The sequence below is a fragment of the Triplophysa rosa genome, linkage group LG9 (genome assembly GCF_024868665.1).
Source record: "Triplophysa rosa linkage group LG9, Trosa_1v2, whole genome shotgun sequence".
Lineage (NCBI taxonomy): Eukaryota > Metazoa > Chordata > Actinopteri > Cypriniformes > Nemacheilidae > Triplophysa > Triplophysa rosa.
Window position 1 is genome coordinate 16,967,643 of NC_079898.1, and position 22,602 is coordinate 16,990,244.

The window sequence follows — 22,602 nt, forward strand, 5'->3', positions numbered from 1 at the left end:
ACAACTCGCACACAAAGCAAGCTTACTATATGTTTATATCCTCCACCTTCAACAAAATTGAATAATTATTGTTACAATTGTTTTACAATCTAGCTCAGTTTCCAGTTTTGGTCTGCAAAAATCTAGTTTTAACAAGTGCTTTTTTAGTTTCCTGATATAGTAGGCCTATAGTTGCATTAATGCAGAAGCTCAAGTTATTTTTTCCCTAAAAGAAACCAATTTGAAAGCTGTATTTTGAGAAAACCCCACAAAGAAATCAATACAATTGAATGCATTTCATGCTCATCTAAAGATATGTGTTTGACAACAGAATCTTGACCCTTTGATACAAACACGGGTGTCTAAGCAGATTCCATATGTTGTTAAGTAAATATAATGACTAACGAATGAAGAATCACCCTAGATATCACTCTCTCCTCTCCTGTTTGCCAGTGCGCAAGCGGGGAGGGCGAAGTCTCAGTTTGAAGTCTCCGCGTCTTCCTCATTTCTGCGGAGCGCGCCAGCGTCTGTCGGACCTTCAGCATCCGATTTATTTCATAATAAATACAGTAACTACACCTTCCATGGCTACGCACGTAACGAAAACAATGACCTGTTGTAATCTTTGGAGGAGCTATATGTGCCGAGGAATCCCTGTATGAAGAGCATCATTTCACGGACGGGATGGGATCGCAACATCGCGTTTAGGATCTGCACGGGAATGGAAAGTTAAAACGCTCGTGGACTGCGAGGACCGCAGTTTCTGTTTAGGATCTGTTTTAAAACAAGTTTGAAAATGATCCTTTTTAGGTAAATGCGTTTGAAAGTAATTATACAATAATGGCTCTACCGCGCAGTGTTTAAATGTGCTCTAATAGGCTACATTGCTCTGTTTGTGGTGGACTGTTAATTCTGCAGATTAAGCAGCGCTGTTTCCTTAGGCACAATGAAATCCATCTTCTATAGTCGCTTTTTCATCCTTCTCCCGTGGATCTTGATAGTGATCATCGTGATCGACATCGACACCAAACGATCGTCTGTTCGCAACACGGCCAGCTTCTATTTCTCTCGGCTGGGAAACGTCCAGCAGCGGCAAGACGCCAGGACGACTCGAACCAGCAGCGTCAGCAGCAGCAGCCGGGCCGGGAGTAACAGCACATCTCCCCCGGTAATTTATGCCATCACTCCCACTTACAGCCGAGCGGTGCAGAAAGCGGAGCTCACCCGCCTGGCCAACACGTTTCGCCAGGTACCGCAGTTTCACTGGATTGTGGTGGAGGACTCGAACTCTCACACGGAGCTGGTTTCACAGTTCCTCGCCCGATCCGGGCTGCGGTACACCCATCTGAACGTATTCACCCCGCGCAGGTTCAAGCGGAAGGGGATGCCCAGGGCTACCGAGCAGAGGAACGCGGCGCTCGGCTGGCTCAGGGGACATCGCACCTCCAAAGATAAAGGAGTCGTTTTCTTTGCGGATGATGATAACACTTACAGCCTTGAGTTATTTGAGGAGGTAAATGCGACTTTTTTAACACTACACTATACACATGTAACTATAGACTCAGTGACGGTGTGATACAGTATTGGACCACAATACAGCTATAAAAGCAACAATGTAAAGTAGTGCATGTACTTGGTAACTAAAACGTTATTTTTTTCAGTAGCTACTTAGTACGGATAACACTGTAATAAAATTCTGCAACGTTATGGTCAAGCACCACTCTTATGCAAAAGCATCTTATTTCCATTAAAGAAAATGAGAACTAGCAATTTAGCATCAATCCTTCTTCTTCAATCCTTCTTATTTCACTCTTGTTATTGGTTACTGTATAAATAGGACTCGTGGAAGTTTTATAATATATGATTGGATGTTATATGGATGATAGTGACTAAGCGCAGATGATTTGCCCTGAGAACCTGTTCAAGTGATACTCTATTCTTGAAAGCAGGTAAAGACCCTGCAGACATCCGTGTGCCATCTATTTCTTATGACATTCGAAACGCACAGTGGTTCCTGCACCTAAATGAAGGCGACCCAGTAGTCAAGCAGAGTGAATTAACCCAGTTTAAGGCAGTGGGAATCACAGAGAAACGACAGAGTGACCTGACAGCTGGGAAATTAGGATTTGTCTACTTAAACGGTTGTCTGCGGAGGACAGACAAAACAGATAACAGAGTGAGGTGACTTCATTTAACATGCATAGGTTGATCTTTTCTAGATCTTATGCACTTTACGTCATTTCAATTTCTTTAGAATTAAATCATATTTATTATTTTATAACCATTATATTTTCAGGTTTTTTGTTATGACCAGTCTTGAAGAAAGAAATAAGCTGACTAACCTGATTAGTCTAAGCAGTTTATGCACCCGGCAATCTCTACTATTTTCTCTCTTCCACTTCCAATAAAAACACATCTTATATTATTGCCTCCTTAAGATGAATCATGCTTCATCGGTTTTCTCCTTTTTCTAAGTCGCTCTGAATAAAAAGTGTCTACTAAATGCATAAATGTAAATGCTGAGGAAGAACTCGTTTGCCAACGTTTGCAAAGGTAGTGGAAGTTATTCTGAGGTTGAGGCACTTCGTAATGAGAACTCAAAATATGCAAATATGTATAGCCCTAACATTTTATTGTTAAAAATGACTACCCTCAGTTTGTCACTGGGCAAGTGTCCTCCACTGAACTCCTCAAAATCTTAAGTTGCACGACAGTGTGACCTTAATGGTAAAAAACATTTCCGACTGATGTGAAATCCATTTCAATTATCCCCATTCCATATAAACTAAACAAACTATGGTTGGTCGTTTTGCACATCAGTGGGTGGCTCTTGGCCAGAAGGACATGTATACAAAAGCCAGTCTATACTACCAGTATTTTGTTTGCAGTAACACAGAAGTCTTGAAAATGATTGTCTGATTTACCTCCTCGATGATTCTACTCTTCGGTTTCTCTTGTCTGAACTGAGCTGACCGGCCTCATTTCTTTGGCCATCTTTCTCGGTTCCTCATTTCGTCAATGCTTTCTTTGTGCATCTCTCCCTCCTTTCCCGCTACATTCTCCAGAACACAGTTGGACGTGTGGATGAACACGGAATAGCCCTTGAGGGGTAGAGCACTGTCAGAGCAATGATCACCCCTGCTCTACTGAAGAAAAACACATTACACAGCTTAACACCGACAACTCTGACATTTTTCGGTGTTTGATAATGACAAATGTTAATGACACAGAGAAAAAAATTTAGAAAAACATTTACTTGTATTTATTAGGCAGACCCCCTAAAAAGCTTGACTTACTGTACCAATGACAAATGCTACAATATCCTTCACAGTGTGAATTAAAGTGATAAATACTTTAAAGAAACACAACATACTGCACAGTAAATCTGTACAAACATAGTGATTTTTACACTATTTTTTATTTTTGGGTGAATCTTTAAAGCAATGTGGAGATTTTAGCGGCATCAAGATAACGAATTGAAAACCAACGGCTCATTCCACTTTCCCTGTACCTTTCGAAGCACTACGGTGGCTGACACAGAACTAAGATGTTGTCGTGTTTTCGCTTCTTTGCCAAAGGAGATAACGTATTTACGAAACGCGCTCTGTAGAGCAGTTTGTCCGTTTAGGGCTACTGTAGAAACAACATGGAGAATTCCATGTATAAGGAGACCCGTGGTGTATGTAGAAATATAGTTATGTATATTATATTGCATTTCTGTCAATAGATCCTTCAAAAAATTACACACTGGACCTTTAAAGAGATGTGAGTTCATAAACACAAGTTTATGGAACTGACAGCACGCCATCAACAATTCACATTTCTCAATGCATCCCCATAAAAAATTATATGGTAATCGCCTGAAAATCATAGAAGGTACTGTTGTAAGAATCCACCCTGTTAGAATAGCCCACCAGATTGATTGGTGCTGCAGGCAGGAACCAAGTCAGCTTTGTCCACAGATTCTTGAGTATTGATGCTTGAACTCCACTGATGAGAGACACATAGGTGACTCAGTGCAGTTTTTTTTAATTAGCAATACACATTTTAATGAATTAGTTAATTAACAATTCAAATGCCTATGACATGGGAAGGGTTGTTTCCTGACTGAAACCAAAGCTGCAGGAAGGATGCCCTGCTCCACCCATGCAATTATAACATTCAAGAACATAATAAAACTCCTGCATGCTGCATGGTTCTAGTCTGTAAAACAGAAACTAAGAGGTGGTTTCCCAGACAGGGATTATCTGAAACCAGGACTAGGCTTTAGTTAAATTAGGATATTTAAATCGTTTTAAAAAAACATACCTCACAAAAACATTACTGGTGTGCATCTCGAGACAAAACAACCGCACTGATATATTTTAAGATATGTCAGTGTAAGTTGTTTTCGATGAAGACACCTCTAACATTTAAATTATTCTGGGACTAGTTTTAAGCCCTGTCCAGGAAACCGCCCCAAAGTGTGTAGTGAATCAGAAAATTTCAAACACTGGCTAATGTTTATGTACATTTTATTTCTGTATTAGAGCATATACTGTATAGATCATGTGGTGTTATTGTTCTCAAGTAACTTATCTCAGTGTTCGAATTGTGTCAAAGCTCTTGGGGGGTCCCATAACCAGCCCTAAAAAAAATAGACGGAGCTGCCAGTAGGCTACATCAATCACATGATAGTTTGGGTCACAGTAATTTAACCACATTAGACACATAAATGTCCTTAAAATGTTGATAATCCATTAAAAGAGATCCACATGAGGTAGAGATCATTTATTGTCCTTTGATTTTTTTTCTTTATATTATTGTAATGCAGTGCTGTTCCCTTTTTTTGCAATATTAATAAAAAATTATTTGGAACGAGTGAGGGAGAGGATCGCCTCAAAGTCAGCAGTGGCTGTGCTGCCACAACAGCCAGTCACCGTGTACAAGTATATAAAAATAATCCATATGAACCAATGCAGAATAAACTAATGTCATTCCTGTGGGCGAAAGCCTTCTGGTCAAAGTCGGAGCTCATGTTTGCAGAAGGGAGTGCAAAATAATCTCTGGGAAATGTGAACGTTTTCTGAGGGAAAGAAAAATATTTTTGGGGAAACGCAAAAGTTTGTCACATGAACGCAATGTTCTTGGGGAGAGCAAAAGATTTAAATTATTTTCGCTACCTTTCTTATGTTTTCCACCACCTGTATGTCCCTCAGTACCGCACCTCATCTGTTTTGACAATGTGAGATAACAGCGTACATAAAGAAAGACTTAATATCAAAATTAACTGTTGAGTTTTAAGATAAACGCTTTCAATATGAGAAAATCCGTACACGGCCAGTGTCTCAGTGCGACATCTCTGTACATGTCTTCATTGAACACCATGTGGCGTGCTTGAGCATGCATGGATAAAAATGTAATTTTAATTTGCGTCTTATTAAATTTATACAAATAACAGACAATAGTGTTTTGTTTTAGCATGACTATTTGACTAAAACTAGACTAAAAACTTTTTTTTTAACGAAAAACCAGGGGTAATTATTTTAGACCTTATGAGGGGTCCGGGACCGCTCCACTCCCCCCTCAATTCGAACCCTGACTTATCTTACTCCAGAAAAGTCACTCCCTTACTAGTAACATTTTCTGAACTGTCAATGCAGCATTTCAAGTTTTGTTGTCAAAAGTGATGTTTCCTCCCTACATATATTAAACACATTCCTCCACTACAACTGTAATTTCTCTACACTGCCTTGTCAAAACATGGCCAGATTTTCTTATCCGCTGTCCCTGCAGGAATATATGTGGGTCACACAAAATGCCAAATACAGATGGCTTTCCACACTAGACAAGCATTTTTTTATGGCTTGTCTCCAGCTGAAGCTGTGGCGAACAGCATGAATGTCCCCGTTTTTACTGTGCGTTCAAAAGCCTGCAAGGTCACATAATACTTAATAGGCTATGGTAAAAAAAGGACAAGCGGCAGAGCCTACAGGTTACCTTTTCAATCGTGTTGTGCTTCTGACAAAGAACAGTGTATATGACATTGCATTTGATAGCTGTGCCTGTCACCCTTGTTGTCATATTGTCGACCGACAGCTGCAGATGACATCCTTTCGCAATAGAGGCTTCTTTGAATTTTCCTTTGAGTCTCACATTCAGGAGCAGCATTATGAAAACAGTGCCTTTGAAAAAAGCCCCGGTCCCTGCAGGAGAAGAAGCAGATTAGGCATTAGAAACACAGCTAAGGGGACCAGACACGGCTTCAAAGCATGTCCAAAGCTCATGGCCGCCAGCAACAGACACGTCACACTCCTGCATACAGCACTTACATAAATAGCACAACCATTAAACTTTCAAAAGCTTCTCTGGCCATTTCTCTGAGAAATTACTCAGAGGTACTTGTTCGCTTAGAGACAAATCATTTCTATTCCTTGTCTAAAAACCCCCACTATGATGTTTAAAAGTTTGCAAGGAAAATGCTATCTTGTACAAAATGACAGATTCTGTGTTGACGGGTGTTTTATTCAGATGTGATGGTGTTTATGAAACTCAAAGCAATGTGTGCCGTCTCCAGCAGTTTGCAGGTGGATGGATTTATTTGTGCTGAAAATGAGCCAAGACTTTATAATAGGCTATGCTGTGGGTATTTTCTCTATAATACACTACAATACTCTACAATACAATAACATGTCTTTGCTTCCGTTTAGATGCGGTCAACCAGAAGAGTGGCGGTGTGGCCAGTAGGACTCGTTGGAGGCCGGAGGTATGAGCGTCCTCTGGTAGAGAATGGGAAAGTAGTTGGATGGTACACTGGCTGGAGGGCCGACAGACCATTTGCAATTGACATGGCTGGTAAGACACCACTAAGATCTCTCTTGCACAACGTATCAACGCAGTTTTTCCAAAGTACATTGTTGAAGTACCCAAACTGCAAATAATAATTTGCTTGCTCATTATTAGGTAAATAAATACAGTACAGAAAACTTCTGTGGACTTGTGTGTCATCAATATTAGATAGTAAAAATTAGATCATAAAAATGCAACAAAAAAAAGTATTTAGTGTTCATGCCATATTTTCAATTTACCTGGTGTTTATAATGGCAGATTTAGCATTACAGATTAATCAAATATGTCACTCAGTACTGCTCGAAAAGTTTTTAGAAAATCATCTAAATATCAGTTTCTGGGTTATATCGTGCACAAGCTTTGAATTCCAGAAATTGATAGAAGCAAATTAGTTTCACTTAAATTTGAAGCTGAATACAAGTCTCAGTTTTTCCACATTCTACTCTTCCATTCCATCTGCATTTCATCATCTTTCAGATACTTTTATTCAAAGCTATTTACAGTGCATTCAAGGTATACATTTGTGTGTTACTTGGGAATCAAACCCATGAACCTTTGCACTGCAAGCACCATGCTCTACCAGTTGAGATACAGGAATTATGACCTTCCATCAACTAAACTGGTGAAGACATTTTTAAAGTTCAAAATCATTACAGAATGTAAATGTTTTGAAGGAATTTGAGAGGCAGAACATTAGCTGGAACATTATGTCTTCAAATTACACCACAGGACTTCTCACTTTTATCTAATGGTATTAAGATATTGAACTTCCCCACTCATCGCTCTGTCCATCTTCTCCTGGGTGTAGAAAAAAATCTGCCCACATAATACCATGTGTTGTGTTGTGGATGAGCAAAACATCAGACGAGTGGGAAGCAGCTTGGATATTTTATTTGAAGTTTAGTCATGTTGATACTTTTATGAACTTAATTAAGATGATTTAAAACATAAAAACATGTTGCCGAAAGCAGTTAGTAAATCAGCGTTTGAGGAATACTCTAAAATAGAAGAACATGTATGGTGTGCAAACACCAATTTTTTTTATTAAAGGGGTCATATGACACGGCTAAAACGAATATTATCGTTTGTTTTAGATGTAATGCAATGTGTATACAAGATTTAAGGATCAAAAACGCTGTATTTTCCACATACCATGCATGTTTGAATCTCTTCTTTGTCCAGCGCAGATTTTTTACAAAGCTCATCACTCTGAAAAGCGAGGTGTGCTATGATTGGCCAGTTAACCAGTGCATAGTGATTGGTCGAATACTGCAAGTGTGTGACGGAAATGTATCGCCTCTTACCATATTTGGAACATCAGGTTCCAAAGCAATTGTACTGACAGGTACGCCCAACTTACTTGCGTATACATTTGGGCGGTCTTAGTCAACTCATACCACGAACTGACGTAGATTTGTGGGGGTGTGGTTACACGAGGCGTTTCAGGCAGGTCTGGGTGAGCATTCGCTTTTAGACAGAATGCATTTTTTGTTCCGACACATAAACTTTTGCAATTTTACGTGTCTAATACATGCATGGGCAACTTATAAGACACCAAAGACACAAAAACATGTATTCTCGCCATATGACCCCTTTAAGAATCTTAAGAATCACTCGATGTATGAAAAAATCAATGTAAAAGGAACATACAAAGTAGGGAAGCTTTCATTGATCATTAATATGTAATAGGTTGCAAACTCAGTCAATACAGCTCTTCTACATTAAAGATAAAGTATGTACATTTTAAATCCCTCTCTAAATAGAAATATTTAAAAGTATAGACTCGGATCAAACAAGTTTCCTAAAACTTACATCTTTACTAATGTTCAGGCAAACAGACATTAACTTATGCCAATGAGCCAGAAATTCAGGCTGGCTTGTCAGGATAACATAAGAAACAGAGCAATGATGTGTCAAATAACCACAGTGTTAATACATTAAATGAAAATCACCCTATGAATCACTCAGCTGTCTCTGCATATTAAGCTGAGATGGGAGAACGTATTTAAGTGTCAAAAAATAACATCACTTTTACAGTATATCTGTCAGGCAAAGATGAACCTTATAATTACAGGAAAAAATAAGGTATCGGGCACCAGGCGCACTGTGCTACCTGTAATTGACAAAAACTACCTTTGCGGAAGCTAAATTCAGCAATTTTTGTGCATTTTAGCAAACGTGAGCTCTCAGGCAATGCATTAAACAGGGTGGGGGTGAGAACATGCTGACAGGTCGAAAACATCCTAATGGAGAGGCAGAGCTCGTATACCGCTCGGGGGGAATGAATGCAACGTCAGAAATTGAGCTGCAGAGGAAGTTAAAGCATCCCTGATTCCCTAGACTCCAGGCCTGCCTCCGGATGTAATGCTCTTCACGAAACACTAATAACAAGAGGTGATATCATCTCCCTCTCATCTGATCTCAGTCTTCTTTTCTCCATTCTAAAAAGCCGTATCCCCTCCATTGCTCCATCCTTAGCTTATGTTCATCTCACTCACCCATAATATCATAAATCGGAGATAATGTATTCATTGTCAAGCTTTACCAGTCATTGAGAACATCTCTCCTCACAAAAACAAGCATGCTTCCTCACATCCCTGCCCCAGACTAAACGTGCAACTCTACGAGCTGTTTAAGGTTCATAAATCCGCCCGTTCCGCTACACTTCACTCTGAACAAAAGAAGAGAACAATGAGGATATTTAGTATTCCTGCCGTACGCCTTCTTCCGAGAGCAAACACAATAGCGTAGAGAAGGTCCTGAACCGCCTCTCATTGCTTTCAAGCGCTGCTCTTTACCTGAAGAGGAGCTTAAGTGCTTGTCTTAACACAGAACCCCTTTTAACACACAATAGCTCCGTTTTGCTCATTAGGCAGAGAGGGGGTGAAAATCGTATTCATGAAAATAAACCGAAACAAAAAGCTTCATTTGCGGTGTACACAGTGATTAATGTGTGTGTGAGAAACACTAACCTTTCTACAAGTGTGAGGGGGCCCAGAAACAACGTGAAGACAAACATTTTAAGGATTTAAATGTACAGTCTTTGTAAAAAGTCTTCATAAATCATTAACAAAATAGCCAAAACATAAATGAGTAAATTAGCGGTGGTGAGGATGCATGAGATCTTACGAGTTCAGATAGTGACAGCAATGGCAAGGTCCATGGGCTTTATTCCCAGGGAACTCACAAACTAATAGAAAATGCATATCTTGAGTGTGGAAATATGGCATGTGAAAGTATCTTTCTTTTTTTTTAAACATTTTAAACAACCTCTGGCGGTAGCCACTGAATAGACTTGAAATGCTGTTTATTCCTCTCACTCACCCTCTCCCTGGAGAGCTGTTCGTGCAACACCAAAACACTCCCGACTGTTTCAAGGCCATGTCTCTGACTCTCGGAACAAGTCCTTACATCCCCCAATACCAGGGTTCCTACGCGTTTTGGAAAAGTATGGATTTTTATTTGATTGTTTTCCAGGTCTGAATTAGTATGGAAAAAAGGAAATTGAGTATGGAGAAAATTATGAGTTTCCAGACTATTGCTCTATCAGTTTTTCTAAAATATAAAATTAAGAGTTTCTGATAATACATATATTTTTATGAAGTTAGGAGCATGTTTCGAGCACTGCCAAAAGATCAGCGCTAGACCAAATCTGCTGAAGGACTGTTTGCTGTGATTGGATGTTACGCAGTAGGCAGCAACAGAGCCATTGAGAGAGACTCCAGTCCAATGGAAAAGTTTTTTTCACAGCAATGGCGGTTCAAGGAGCCTCTCAATATTTCCCGGAAGTTACTAGTAACGCATGGAGCTGCGGCTAAACAGACCGATTGCTTTCTCCCTCTTTCCAGAGCATCAGGAGTTTGCACTCCCAATTTGAATGTGCTTGACATGAGTCAACATTTAAATAATGAACCTGACTAATGCAAACTACAAAATGATGAAACAAGACAAAAACATGATCAGACCTTCACTAGTTCATCCTAATCTGCATGGCTTTGACTCTGGGTGCGTTTATGGGTTGTGGTTAGCCTATTAAAACAACAAGATTATTTGCAAATATTTCAAACACATCAATGAATTCTTGTTCTTTAATTCTATTTCTATATTATTATATCAATTAAAAAAAAAATGTGAACAAAAAAACAAGTGTCTGCAACTTTTGTAATTTGATGTCCATGTCTGTAGCTGCACAAAAAGTCAAAGGAATTACATTTGTCATTCCAAACCCAAATGCTCTTGAAAGATTGCTTGTATTTAAATCTGGTAATATTTGTATAAAAAATATAAATTGGCCATGTGTTAACTCATCACTGATAAACATAAAAAGACTTCTAATTTGCACTCAATTGTTCTAAAATGCACATATGTAGCTCAAGAAAATGTCTGCATACGGCCTGGATTGAACGTTGTCAAATTTTGAAAGAAGCCAAGTTAATGGATTTTTATCCTCTTTTCATGTTCATTAATTAATTAATGTTCAATAATTAAATTATATTTCACCAATCCTTCTGTTGCTGTGGGTTGAAGGTTTACAGTTATTTAATTTGACAAATTATTAACATTGCACTAAATTCGAAGAGGTATTCCATTGAGGAATAGCTATAACAGTCCACGGATTATTTGGCAAAATATTATAATATACAGTACATGTGAACATTTAAAACCATATTTTTATTTGATAAATATGGTCTGTATATTTGAGTCTGGAAAAGTATGGAATTTTGAAATGGAACATGTGTAGGAACCCTGCAATACTCTTACAGTGACATCAAAAGACAATAAAGTCATTTATGAAAAAAGAAATAGATCAAAAGGAAGCTGACTGGTTTTCAGATTTTAATAAACTTTGACAGTATGCATGTCGATCTGAGGGAAGAAATGTTGTAACTACACAAGGACACAGTTAGCTAAAGCTCAGATGTACATTGCATTACTGTCGTGAGTTCGCCTCTGTGGATTTGAGGGAAGCCCATGTGGTTTTAGGCGTCCTAGAAAACAGCCTATACCCAGTATAAAAAGCTGGCAACATGGGGTTATATTCCCTACAGTGAAATTTGAAGTCCTTCTCCGTTTATGGCACCGTGGTCGTGTCGTGGAGAGAAATGGAAATGAGAGGGTGAAATATTCCTTCTGACCCACATGCAGCTGAGGGACGGGTTTAACCTGATCCTATGAGAAAATGCATCAATTATAGTCCAGTTGTATTTTTGAAGCACTACAGGCAAATCTTCCCTTTTAAACAGTTGGACGGATACACTGTAAAACAGGGAATAGAGAATATAGATTGATTGTTAAAAAATAAACATATTTGTCTTTTACTATACAATAGGAAATGTTTTCTGCCTCAAACAGACCAAGACTTTGATCAAATAACCATGTAACAGTTTGTGTTGAGTGCATTTATACTGGTTCCCTTTCTGTCGGTCTCTCGACATTGTGTCGAACCGACAGATGGGGTTTGCCTTGAGAACCTATCATCTTCTGACTATTTGGAAAAGGCCAATGAAATTGGCGAATGAAATTTGCATGCCGGACTCCGCCCCGGATATCCGGGTATAAAAGGAAGACGGCGTGCTCATTCATTCACCTTTTGTTCTTCGGAGCCTTCGCATCTGATGATCTCTTCTCTGATCTTTGATCGTTTACACTGCTGGATCCTTACAACGTGGTGCAGCGGACTGTCCCTTCTCGCAGCGACTTCGCCTGGGCGTCTCGGCAGCTCCGGAGGTGTTCGAGTTTTTTCCTTTTTTATCTAAAAGAGCAAATTTCTCCAGCACGGCATGCGCTGTTCTCGTGGGTGCAACGCGCTCATCGAGGAGAGGGACGGACACGATATCTGCCTCAAGTGTTTGGGTCTCCGGCACGCTGAGGCAGCATTTGTGGATACGTCCTGCCCGCACTGCGGGTGGATGACGATTCAGACGTTGCGGTCACGAGTAACTGTGTTCTTTTTGGAGGCAGCCACCACCTCGTCAGCCTCCTTCTGGCAAAGGAGGCGATCGAGCCCGTCCCTCCGGCCAAGATGTGCAGCGGGTTTTACAGCCCGTACTTCCTCGTTCCCAAGAAAGGCGGGGGGTTGCGCCCCATCCTAGATCTGCATACCCTGAACAAGCACCTACACAAGCTGCCGTTCAGGTGGAAGTACGACTTCCCCCCAGTGAGCCTCATTGCAAAGGTGCTGTGCAAGGTCAGGGAAGAGGAGCATCAAGTGGTACTGGTTGCGCCCTACTGGCCCAACCGCACTTGGTTCTCAGAGCTGATGCTTCTGTCAACAACTCCCCCTGTCCGATTACCCTGACGAAGGACCTTCTTTCGCAGGGGAAGTGCACAGTGTGGCACCCGAGACCAGACGTCTGGAACCTCCATGTCTGGCTCCTGGACGGGACGAGGAGATCCTGAGTGGCCTACCCCCGGCTGTGTTGGAGACCATCACCCAGGCTAGGGCCCCTGCCACTAGGCGGCTGTACGCCTTGAAGTGGCGCCTCTTCTCGTCCTGGTGTTCTTCTTGAGGAGAAGACCCACAGAGATGTGGTTGTAACAAAGTTCAATGTAGGGAAGGAAGGAGGCGGGAACCGGCGAACATTTAAACAATAAACTTTAATCAAAAATAAACAAACAATAACACGGAAGTAAAAGGCCGGCAGCCACCTCACGGTCGACTGCCGGCCACACAAACATAAATAAAACTTAACATTTCCGGGCCCGGTCCTCTCTCGTCGGCAGTCCCGTCGCTCGTCCTCTTATGCTCCCTAGCTCCCCGTGAGGCATGCGGGACCGGTGCGCGTACAGCTGATACTCATCACTCACGCCACCGGCCCCACCTTCCTGCCCCACGGCTCTCGTCCAGCCTTCCTCGCTACAGTGGTCATCAGGTTCCTTAGGGCCGCGAGAAGGCTGAATCCGCCTCGTCCGTGCTCCGTACCCCCTTGGGACCTTGACGTGGTCCTGCGAGCCCCTGGGAGACGACGCTCTTTCTCATCTGACGATGAAGATGGCTCTCCTGGTGGCGCTCGCCTCCATCAAGAGGGTAGGGGACCTACAAACATTCTCTGTGTCCACAGAGTGCCTAGAATTAGGGCCTAGAGACTCTCACATGATCCTGAGACCACGGCCTGGCTACGTGCCCAAAAGTTCCCACCACTCCCTTTCGGGACCAGGTGGTGAACTTGCAGGCGCTCCCCACTGGGGAGGAAGACCCAATCCCGTCCGTGTTGTGTCTAGTATGCGCATTGTGCCTCTACTTGGACTGCACGCAGAGCTTCAGAAGCTCTGAGCAGCTCTTTGTCTGTTTTGGAGGTCAGCGGAAGGGGAGGGCTGTCTCCAAACAGAGACTGGCGCACTGGATCGTGGACACCATCGCTACGGCGTCCCGGTCTCAAGATAGCCCGTGTCCATTGATAGTGAGGGCACACTCCACCGGGGTGTGGACTCCTCGTGGGCACTGGCTCAGGGCGCCTCTCTGGCAGACATATGCAGAGCTGCGGGTTGGGCTATGCGCCCAACACCTTCGCGAGGTTTTACAACCTCCGAGTGGAATCGGTGTCAGCCCGTGTCTTGCAGGGCAACAGGTGAGAAACGGCGACCGGTAGGGCATATGCCTGCGAAAGCGCCTTCCCCATTCCCTGTAGGTGGGTCAGTGCGCTATTTCCGCCTCCCTTCCCCCCCCCCACAAATTTCGCGATGGCGCTCACGTCTGACACGCCTAGGCCAGTCAGCGTCGCCTCGCTAGAGATTGTGACGTAGCACAGCGCTGTAGCATTTTCCAGAGGAACCCCATCTGTCGGTTCGACACAACGTCAAGAGACCAACAGAAAGGGAACGTCTTGGTTACGTATGTAACCTCAGTTCCCTGATGGAGGGAACGAGACATTGTGTCCTTTATGCCACAACGCTGGCCGCCCACCACAGTGGTCGAGGGATGCTCAGGCTCCTCAGCTCAAAAGGTGAATGAATGAGCACGCCGTCTTCCTTTTATACCCGGATATCCGGGGCGGAGTCCGGCATGCAAATTTCATTCGCCAATTTCATTGGCCTATTCCAAATAGTCAGAAGATGATAGGTTCTCAAGGCGAACCCTGTCTGTAGGTTCGACACAACGTCTCGTTCCCTCCATCAGGGAACTGAGGTTACATACGTAACCAAGACGTTTTATTGCACGGCTCATTTGAATGCTTGATTTTGATTGGCCAGTCGCGACATTCCAAGGGTTGTTATTTTCAAATAACAACCTCTCAAAATTAATAACACCCTGTAACCCGGATGCTGCAAATCATTTTGAGAGGGGCAGTTTAATATTACACAAAAATTAATTATAAATACGTCTTTTAATAACACATATGATATTATATTTACAAATGATTAAACCAGTTTGCCTGTTAGTGACGTTTGAACGTAGTTTCTTACTTTAAAAACGACAAACTAAACGGCTTTTCCTCGCGGAAGGTCTGCATTCGGTAAAAACAAGCTAATAAAATATTTCAAATTCACATTTTATGTCCAGTTTTTTCTCATGTGGCAAGTAGCCGTGTAATAAGCGGGATAATGTACAGTATAAGCAGCCGGCTGTTATCGCAAAATAAGCCCCATCAGTGTGATCAGGACCCGACGCGAAGCGGAGGCTTATTTCTGCGATAACAACCGGCTGCCTGTACATTACTTAGCATTGTGTTTAACACACAAACCTCAACCATGGTAACAATCAAAAACCATCATTCTTAAAAAAAAACTCTAAACACAACAGATAACTAACAGTAACAAAAACTTGAGAATCTAAGTCCAGTCAACAAAATTATTTATTACTTTACTTTATCAGAAACATGTGTAGGCTTATTTTGTTCATATATGCAAAACAATAATTTGACTCTTAACTAAAAATTCTACAGTATGTTCAAGTTACTTATTTATCTTATTTATTTTGCAATAATTTGATTTTTTACAGTATAATATAAAACTAGTTCAGAATAAAAAACTCACCCTTACTTTTGGAAAAAGATCAAACTTGTGCTTTTTATCTAATTTTTGGGTTTATAATACAATTACTAAAATAAGTTTATTAATACCTCTGAACCAACATTTGGTCCCAAACTAGCTAGTTCACACCAAGTGGCCCTATTATCCCCTATTTATGGAGAGAACCATAAACTGAGGGCAGCAGACTGGAAAATATGTGTGTGTCACCGAAGCAGAACACCCGCTGTACTCTTTAACACCTTAAGATGTACCAAAAAGTTCAAATTTACAGTGTTATTGTACAAATACATTCTCTTACCTTTGGCAGGTTTTGCAGTGAACCTACAGGTTATCCTGTCAAACCCTCGTGCCATGTTTAAGAGGAGAGGAGCAAAACCAGGGATGCAGGAGTCCGACTTCCTCAAACAAATCACTAAGGTTGAGGATTTGGAACCAAAGGCACGCAACTGTACCCAGGTCAGTAGATGAGCCTGCATTTTGCCTTATTATAAAATGTTGATTATAACTTCCTATAACAACTACACAAACGTTGCAAGGGTCCTGGTAACACTGTAATAATTTTAATGTAGATTTTTTTTAAACCCATTTCAAAAACAACATGCATACATGATGTAACAGATATGTTCTGCGCTTTTTGTAGGTATTAGAAAGATTTACATACATATATTGTGTTTTCAATAAAAAATTGACAAAAAGTTTGCAGTGCCTCAACTCTTGAGCTTCTGCTGAACATTGTGACTCATCTCAAGCATTTGGTGCAACTTCAAAACTTCAAAAAAGCTTTTTCTCCTTTACTTTTTTCTTAATCTGGTGTCAATAGTGCAAAAGTGGACGCAGGAATAACACGGAAAGTGCTTGCAATTGAAAAACACATTTCTGTGTATTTGGACCTGTTCGGACTCTAAAAGCGTCTACAAATCGTCCACGGCCCATTATCTCAGGTGCTGGAATCTCACTGAACCCAAACCTTTTCAGTCTGCTCACCTTATGTGTCAAAATGCTCTTTTCTACCGTACAGCACATCATGGCGACTGCCATCATCATTATCACCCAATTACCCTAATGGTAGCCGCGCTGGGTTATTAATAGTGACTATTAGCAGGACTGACAATTCCACTAATCACCCACACCAGCGAAAGCAGGACACGCTTCTAACAGCATCCAATGAGCTAAGTGTCATCTTGTTACACCGGAGACAGAATAATGTGCATTGTAAACACACTTCAGAGAGTGTGGCTTCACTCCTGCAGTACAATTGTGTGGCAGCAACCTTCAAAGTGGGGGTTTAATACAGTATATTCATTTTTGTGCCTTTGTTCAATTAGACATACACATTTTATATTTGTATTATATATATCTATCCCGAGGTAGGGGAGGAGGGCAGAGAGAGAATAATTAGCGTAGCTGCTGTTCATTTACTTATAAACAAGAGTTAAAACTGTTATGTATCATATGTTCTTCTATTGTATGGACACAAAACCAATGGAAGTCAAAGAACCAACATTCTTCATACAGATGATATCTTCTTTTGTGTTGTCTGCAGAACAAACAAAGCCATACAGGTTTATAAAGTCAAGAGGGTAAACGATGACAGAATTTTCGTTTTTGGGTGAACTACCCTTTAAGAGCTAATAGGTAACTGGTAAAACATTAACTTCTGAGAACAATTCAAACATTTTACAATTATTTCATTAGAATACACAGTTAATTTTAAGCAAACCTCAAAGGAGAACGATTTTTTAAAACCAGATGGTGTAGTTACGGCCTTTACAAGCAGGGGATCACGGAGCAATGCTAACCAGACTAACATTGACCCCTTGGTCACTTCTTCCTCATCATCTTAACACACATGGGTGTGAGAGGGCGTCCGGCTAAGTGGAGCACAGCCAGAGAGAATTTTAAGAAAGGTCACATTTAAGCAAGTGTTCTTGATGCTCCCTTGTGGATGACTGTGACCAAGCCTGTGGGCAGGCCGATATGGCCGACTCCCAGCATGCACTTGAGAATGAAGGGCAGTCATTGGATCAGGGGTTCATGTGCCGAGTAATCAGACTGAATGAATGTGACAAGGAGGACAGAAACACAGAGGGTGAAAGTCAGAAAGAGAAACTGAAATAAGGCTAGAAAATGGGTCAACTGAGAACAGAGAGAAAACTTTCATAATTTACTTACCCTCTTGATATAAAACTCTATGGCTTTGTTTCTTCTGCAAAACACAAAGGATATTGTTGTTATTGTATATTTGTTGGTAACCAAAAACCATTGGTCCCCATTCACTTCTATTGTACGGACACAAAACCAATACAAGTCAATGGGGACCACCATTGTTTGATTACCAATATTCATCAAAGTATCGACTTTTGTGTTCGGCAAAGGAAAGAAAGTCAATGACAAGAGTGTAAGTATATGATGACAGAATTATATTAAAACACATCTGCTCTTGAATTTCTTTAGGAGGCCATTGTAAAGAATTTGTGCAAACTGCAAAGTCTCAAATTTCAAAATGAAAACAAATTCAAGTATTCAAATCTTAGTTGTTTACTAAGATCCTTCTATTATCTATTGAAACCCACAATAATATATATAATATCAGTAAGCTTTATATATATAAAATCAACATTTATTGAGTACTTTCAATTGGGAGATGGGTGTCCCGAACCCAAACCCCTAAATTTCAAATTATGAAAATTATATTCTTTTTTTTGCAGTTTTCCCATTGTCGTTTTAAAAAAATGAAGTTTTTTTAAAAAGTGAAGTAAAAAAAATGTTTTTAACTATGTAAAAAAAATGTCACTACTGAAATATTTTAGTCCATTGGCTGAGACTGATTTTAGCCACACCCCTAAATTTAGGATCAAGAATCATTACTGTGTCCATCTCTCTAATAAGCTACCCTGTGAGTAGCTCTGTCTTAACATTTGGAATTAAATGTGTTCAAAAGTCTAAAAATCTGTGTTTAACTTTAAGGAACGTCACTGATTAGCATCTTTGAGCTAGGCTCAAAAGTATTCAAAAATTGTCACTACCAGAACAGTCACGACCGAAACGTATCACTGGGAATCATTGTTTTGATAGTGACAAAAATTGTTTTCAGTATAGTGAGAAAAAGGAACACTTAATCCTTTATTTGGGGAAATAAACAAAACTCCGAACAGTTATTTAGTATTTTTGTATGTTTTAGTAGTGATATAGTATGTGAGCTGTAGGTTTTCTATTATATATTTACTGTCAGATGGGTGTCTGCTATATGTGCTGGCTGCGCATCAGTTATTTGTATTAACATAAAATGTTGAAAGTCTGATTCAGATGTGCAAATTAAATATTGTGATCACTACCAAAACATTACAATCACTACTGAAAATGTGTGTCATGACCTGAAACATGGATCAACTAAGATGTTATGATAGTGTTTGGTTCAATGTATGTATAAACTAATGAATCCTTAACTTTGAAATCAGTATGATCAATTTTATGCCTTTTACAAAGATTGGATTATTCAAAATACAACAAATCTCATAAATTACACTTGAATTGTTGTTAAAATTGTAACTGAAATTGATTAACATGTGAAAAAATTTTTTTAAAATAGCAACAAATTCATTTAAAAAGTAGATTTAAACAAAATCTTAATATGTAAATATAATCCCTCTTATTAAATTATATATTATTGTGTTTCGTAGTGACAAAATTTGGGGAGAGGAAGAATATTCCAAAACTTTCTGAAATTACAATATGAAAATTAACAGCAAAATTTTGAGATATACAGTATGTAGCTTTGATATTATACAATTTGCACAAAAACAAAAATTCTGGGAAAACAGTTTTTTCAAGATGTTTCCAACTTCGATTTTGCACCGATTCTGTAGAATGGCCCTAACGTCTCATATTTTCATGGATAAATAGCTAAAGTGCTCCAAGATTAGTCCAAAAAGTATGAAGTTTAAATTTTAATAACCTCTTGTATTAATTTACAATAATAAGAGCTCATGGGATAGCTGTTATACACCTCCACACCGGCTCTTACATCACTGCATTCAACCTAAGCAAGCAGAGTTGTAGCTATAACATTATCACCATTAAATATTCAAGAATTTATTACATGAAAGCAAAAGTGCTCATTTTTCATGCATAACTTCATCTTAAAAAACAAGAAAGCACCACAAACCAATTATAATCCCAGTTTACCATATACCAGAACTTCAGACTGAAAACTTTTAGCCAACCACAAAAAACAAGGTGTCATAATAACACCTACATACAATATGGAGATGTTGAGGTGCACTCTATACAAAACAAACCAATGGAATACATCTTGTTATCAGGTTGTGCACCGCAGGCCAACCGCAGCGTGCTACGGGTTACTTCTGAGGTTATAGCTTCAAGCTGCACCTTATTTATGCCTTATAGTTATGCTAAATTAGCCTTGTTATGCAAAACAAGCCAATTTGCAGTGCCATGTGTTTGGGAACTGGCGCGTCACACCTGGTTGCGGCCATTTTAACAGCGCTCATGCCCTGCATTGGCTCAGCCTGATATAATTAAGATGTGTAATAGGTAAGGGAGATCAGGAGAGAGCTTATTCCAGCATCCTTCACGCACCAGCAGACTATAACATCTCCAATGCAACATCAGACTGAAACCGAGACTGACCTTATTTTCTCGGTTGCATTGTACCTTTGCTTTGTTTTCCATGCACCTGTCTCGTGGTCCCTCAAATATCTGATGGTAACATTCTAGCATTGCTCTCACATTTTTTTATGGTTTCTTTCAGGTCCTGGTTTGGCACACCCGCACCGAGAAGGTCATCCTGGGCAATGAACCAAAGCGGCAGCAGGATTCTCTTTATATCGAAGTCTAGTGGACTAGTGGAGCTCGAGAACTGTCAGATGGACCAGAAGCCCACATGCATTTGGAAGACTCTAAAATATAAAACACCTACTCTGGGGACAATGTTGTTCAATCGATCAAATGCTATGGAGTTATACTGGTTTCTTTATTGACATGCACTGGTGTGCTGGGATGTATCACTGTGGAAACACACTGGATTACCTGTAACATGGCGCCGGTGGATAAACCATGGATAAAGGATAAAAACTAGGCTACTGTATGTAAAAACTTTCCAATGCGTCTGTGGTGAACAGACCATTAGCAGACTACGGACTGCCATTTAGAGAATCAAATTAAAATCCATCTGTAAACCAGAGGAAAAGAACGGGTTGTCTGAACACTGCACACTGAAACTACCGACAGGTGGTAGAGAAGGTAACACCGCAAAAATACCCTCAAGAGAAAAAATAAAAAAAATTCAATACTTTCAAGGCAAATTCATCATTTCCCTGGAAATAAAAAATAATGTGTTCAAAATTGGAAAAGTCTTAATATGCGTTTCATAGCACACACAAGACATAACCTTCTGGATTACTGCTGTCTTTATACCAAACGACCCTCTTAAAAAGCAAAAAAGGGTGGGGGAATCGGGAGAAAGATAACAATAAATCCGTCTTCAGACGAAATGATCACACAAAAGTTCATGGCTATTCACTGTTTAATGCACGAAATAACATAATTCTTTCTCTGTACTAGGCACCAGAAAATGTAAACACATTTTAGAAATAAACCTGGATGACAAGGTGAAGATGTTTATATTATTGCACAGCAGAGAGACCCTGTGAGAGAGGAAAGATGCTCTGCTACAGCGACGGAACTCGTGTTTGATTGCACGCTCCGTACTCTCAAAAACTCACTAAAATGTAACAATTCCCAACCCCCTAATATATCCCCTGCCCCCCGTTAGCCATCACAGTAACGGATGTAAAGTCGTCCAGGGTTATTTGCCTTTCACTCACTGTGCTTCATTGTAACGCACACATTAAAACATCACAGTAAAGATGGAGCTACACGGATGAGATGGTTTGAGAATGAAGAGGGGGGCGAGGGGTTTCTCTATCTCATGATTACATACAATACATGGGTCTATATGATATCTGCTACAGGGTTAGGGGACGTGGGGCCTATACACAGAAGTTCGGAAAGAGATGGGAAGTCACAAATTTGATAGCCATACCTCTGTCTTTTAAATACTATTACTCACTATTGATTTGGTAAAGATATATTAGAAGCCTGTATAATTGGTCCAGCAGCTTTCTTAGCTGATATGCGTGTCTGACCCCCCAAAATATATATATAGAAGAAAAAAACTGCAAATAAAAGACGGACAAAGCTGCCAGTCTCTTAAACTCCACACTCTCTCACTTGATCAATACACAGAAGGCAATGCTCTTTGCCTGGAGAGTCGATGCTCTCCAGAGCCATAATGATGGGAAAGAGAAATAAACAGTACACGAATAAAACTCATGGAGAGATGCTGTGCCCCTTTCCTCCACCTTCGCTCACTTCCAGAGCTGGGTGCTTAGGGTCTGACCCGAGGGCGGTGCCACCCAACCACCCATAGGGGCACCGGCTGGGCCGAATGCCACTGGAGCACCAGAGCCGTTCAGGTTTATTCCAGACATCTGCTGGTTAATCTGATGAAGATAAGAAGAGAGAGAGAGAAAATGTGTGAAACCTCAATAGACATATGACTTCAAAACATGATCACTGTCAAAGCGCTGCATTACTCCTCTAATTTTGCAATCAACAGTAATATATATAAATAGATAGAAAATAAATATAAGTCTTAAAAGCATTCTTACAATATTAAATTTTATGCATGTCTTTAAAAACACGTATAAGGTTGTATTTGTTGATATTAGTAAATGCATTAACTAACATGAAGTAACAATGAACAATATAGCTACCAGCATGTACAGTATTAATGTTTGTTAA

At 40.3% G+C, this 22,602-nt stretch overlaps 3 protein-coding genes across 5 annotated transcripts in view; 1 reads left to right on the forward strand and 2 right to left on the reverse strand.

The window, feature by feature from the left end:
- Positions 1-6,645, reverse strand: part of ogfrl1 (opioid growth factor receptor-like 1) — a 40,463-nt gene extending 33,818 nt beyond the window's left edge. Inside the window, exon 1 of one of the 2 annotated variants that reach the window (XM_057342620.1) lies at positions 2,904-6,645. The gene's annotated coding sequence lies outside the window, so the exon portion shown is untranslated. Of the gene's footprint in view, positions 1-398; positions 513-2,903 lie in introns of those variants that run through there. The other variant, XM_057342621.1, reaches the window with a different exon arrangement.
- Positions 486-21,149, forward strand: b3gat2 (beta-1,3-glucuronyltransferase 2 (glucuronosyltransferase S)). Its single transcript, XM_057342622.1, has 5 exons — positions 486-789; positions 921-1,492; positions 6,669-6,813; positions 16,085-16,233; positions 20,549-21,149. The coding sequence occupies exons 2-5, from the start codon at positions 926-928 to the stop codon at positions 20,633-20,635; spliced, it is 948 nt and encodes a 315-aa protein (XP_057198605.1). The 5' UTR covers positions 486-789; positions 921-925; the 3' UTR covers positions 20,636-21,149.
- A 155-nt stretch (positions 21,150-21,304) lies between these two features.
- smap1 (small ArfGAP 1) overlaps positions 21,305-22,602 on the reverse strand; it is a 100,783-nt gene continuing 99,485 nt past the window's right edge. For both annotated transcript variants that reach the window (XM_057342618.1, XM_057342619.1), the window contains one exon: positions 21,305-22,301. In XM_057342618.1, coding sequence (XP_057198601.1) covers positions 22,167-22,301 — 135 coding nt within the window. In that variant the 3' untranslated portion in view covers positions 21,305-22,166. The remainder of the gene's footprint in view (positions 22,302-22,602) is intronic.

What these genes read in the sequence shown, in the direction of transcription:
- b3gat2 (XM_057342622.1), top strand. Translation starts at nt 926, where the DNA reads ATGAAATCCATCTTCTATAGTCGCTTTTTCATCCTTCTCCCGTGGATC. An exon ending in GCCTTGAGTTATTTGAGGAG is followed by an intron (nt 1,493 to 6,668) that starts GTAAATGCGACT and finishes GCTTCCGTTTAG; the next exon opens with ATGCGGTCAACCAGAAGAGT. An exon ending in AGGCACGCAACTGTACCCAG is followed by an intron (nt 16,234 to 20,548) that starts GTCAGTAGATGA and finishes GGTTTCTTTCAG; the next exon opens with GTCCTGGTTTGGCACACCCG.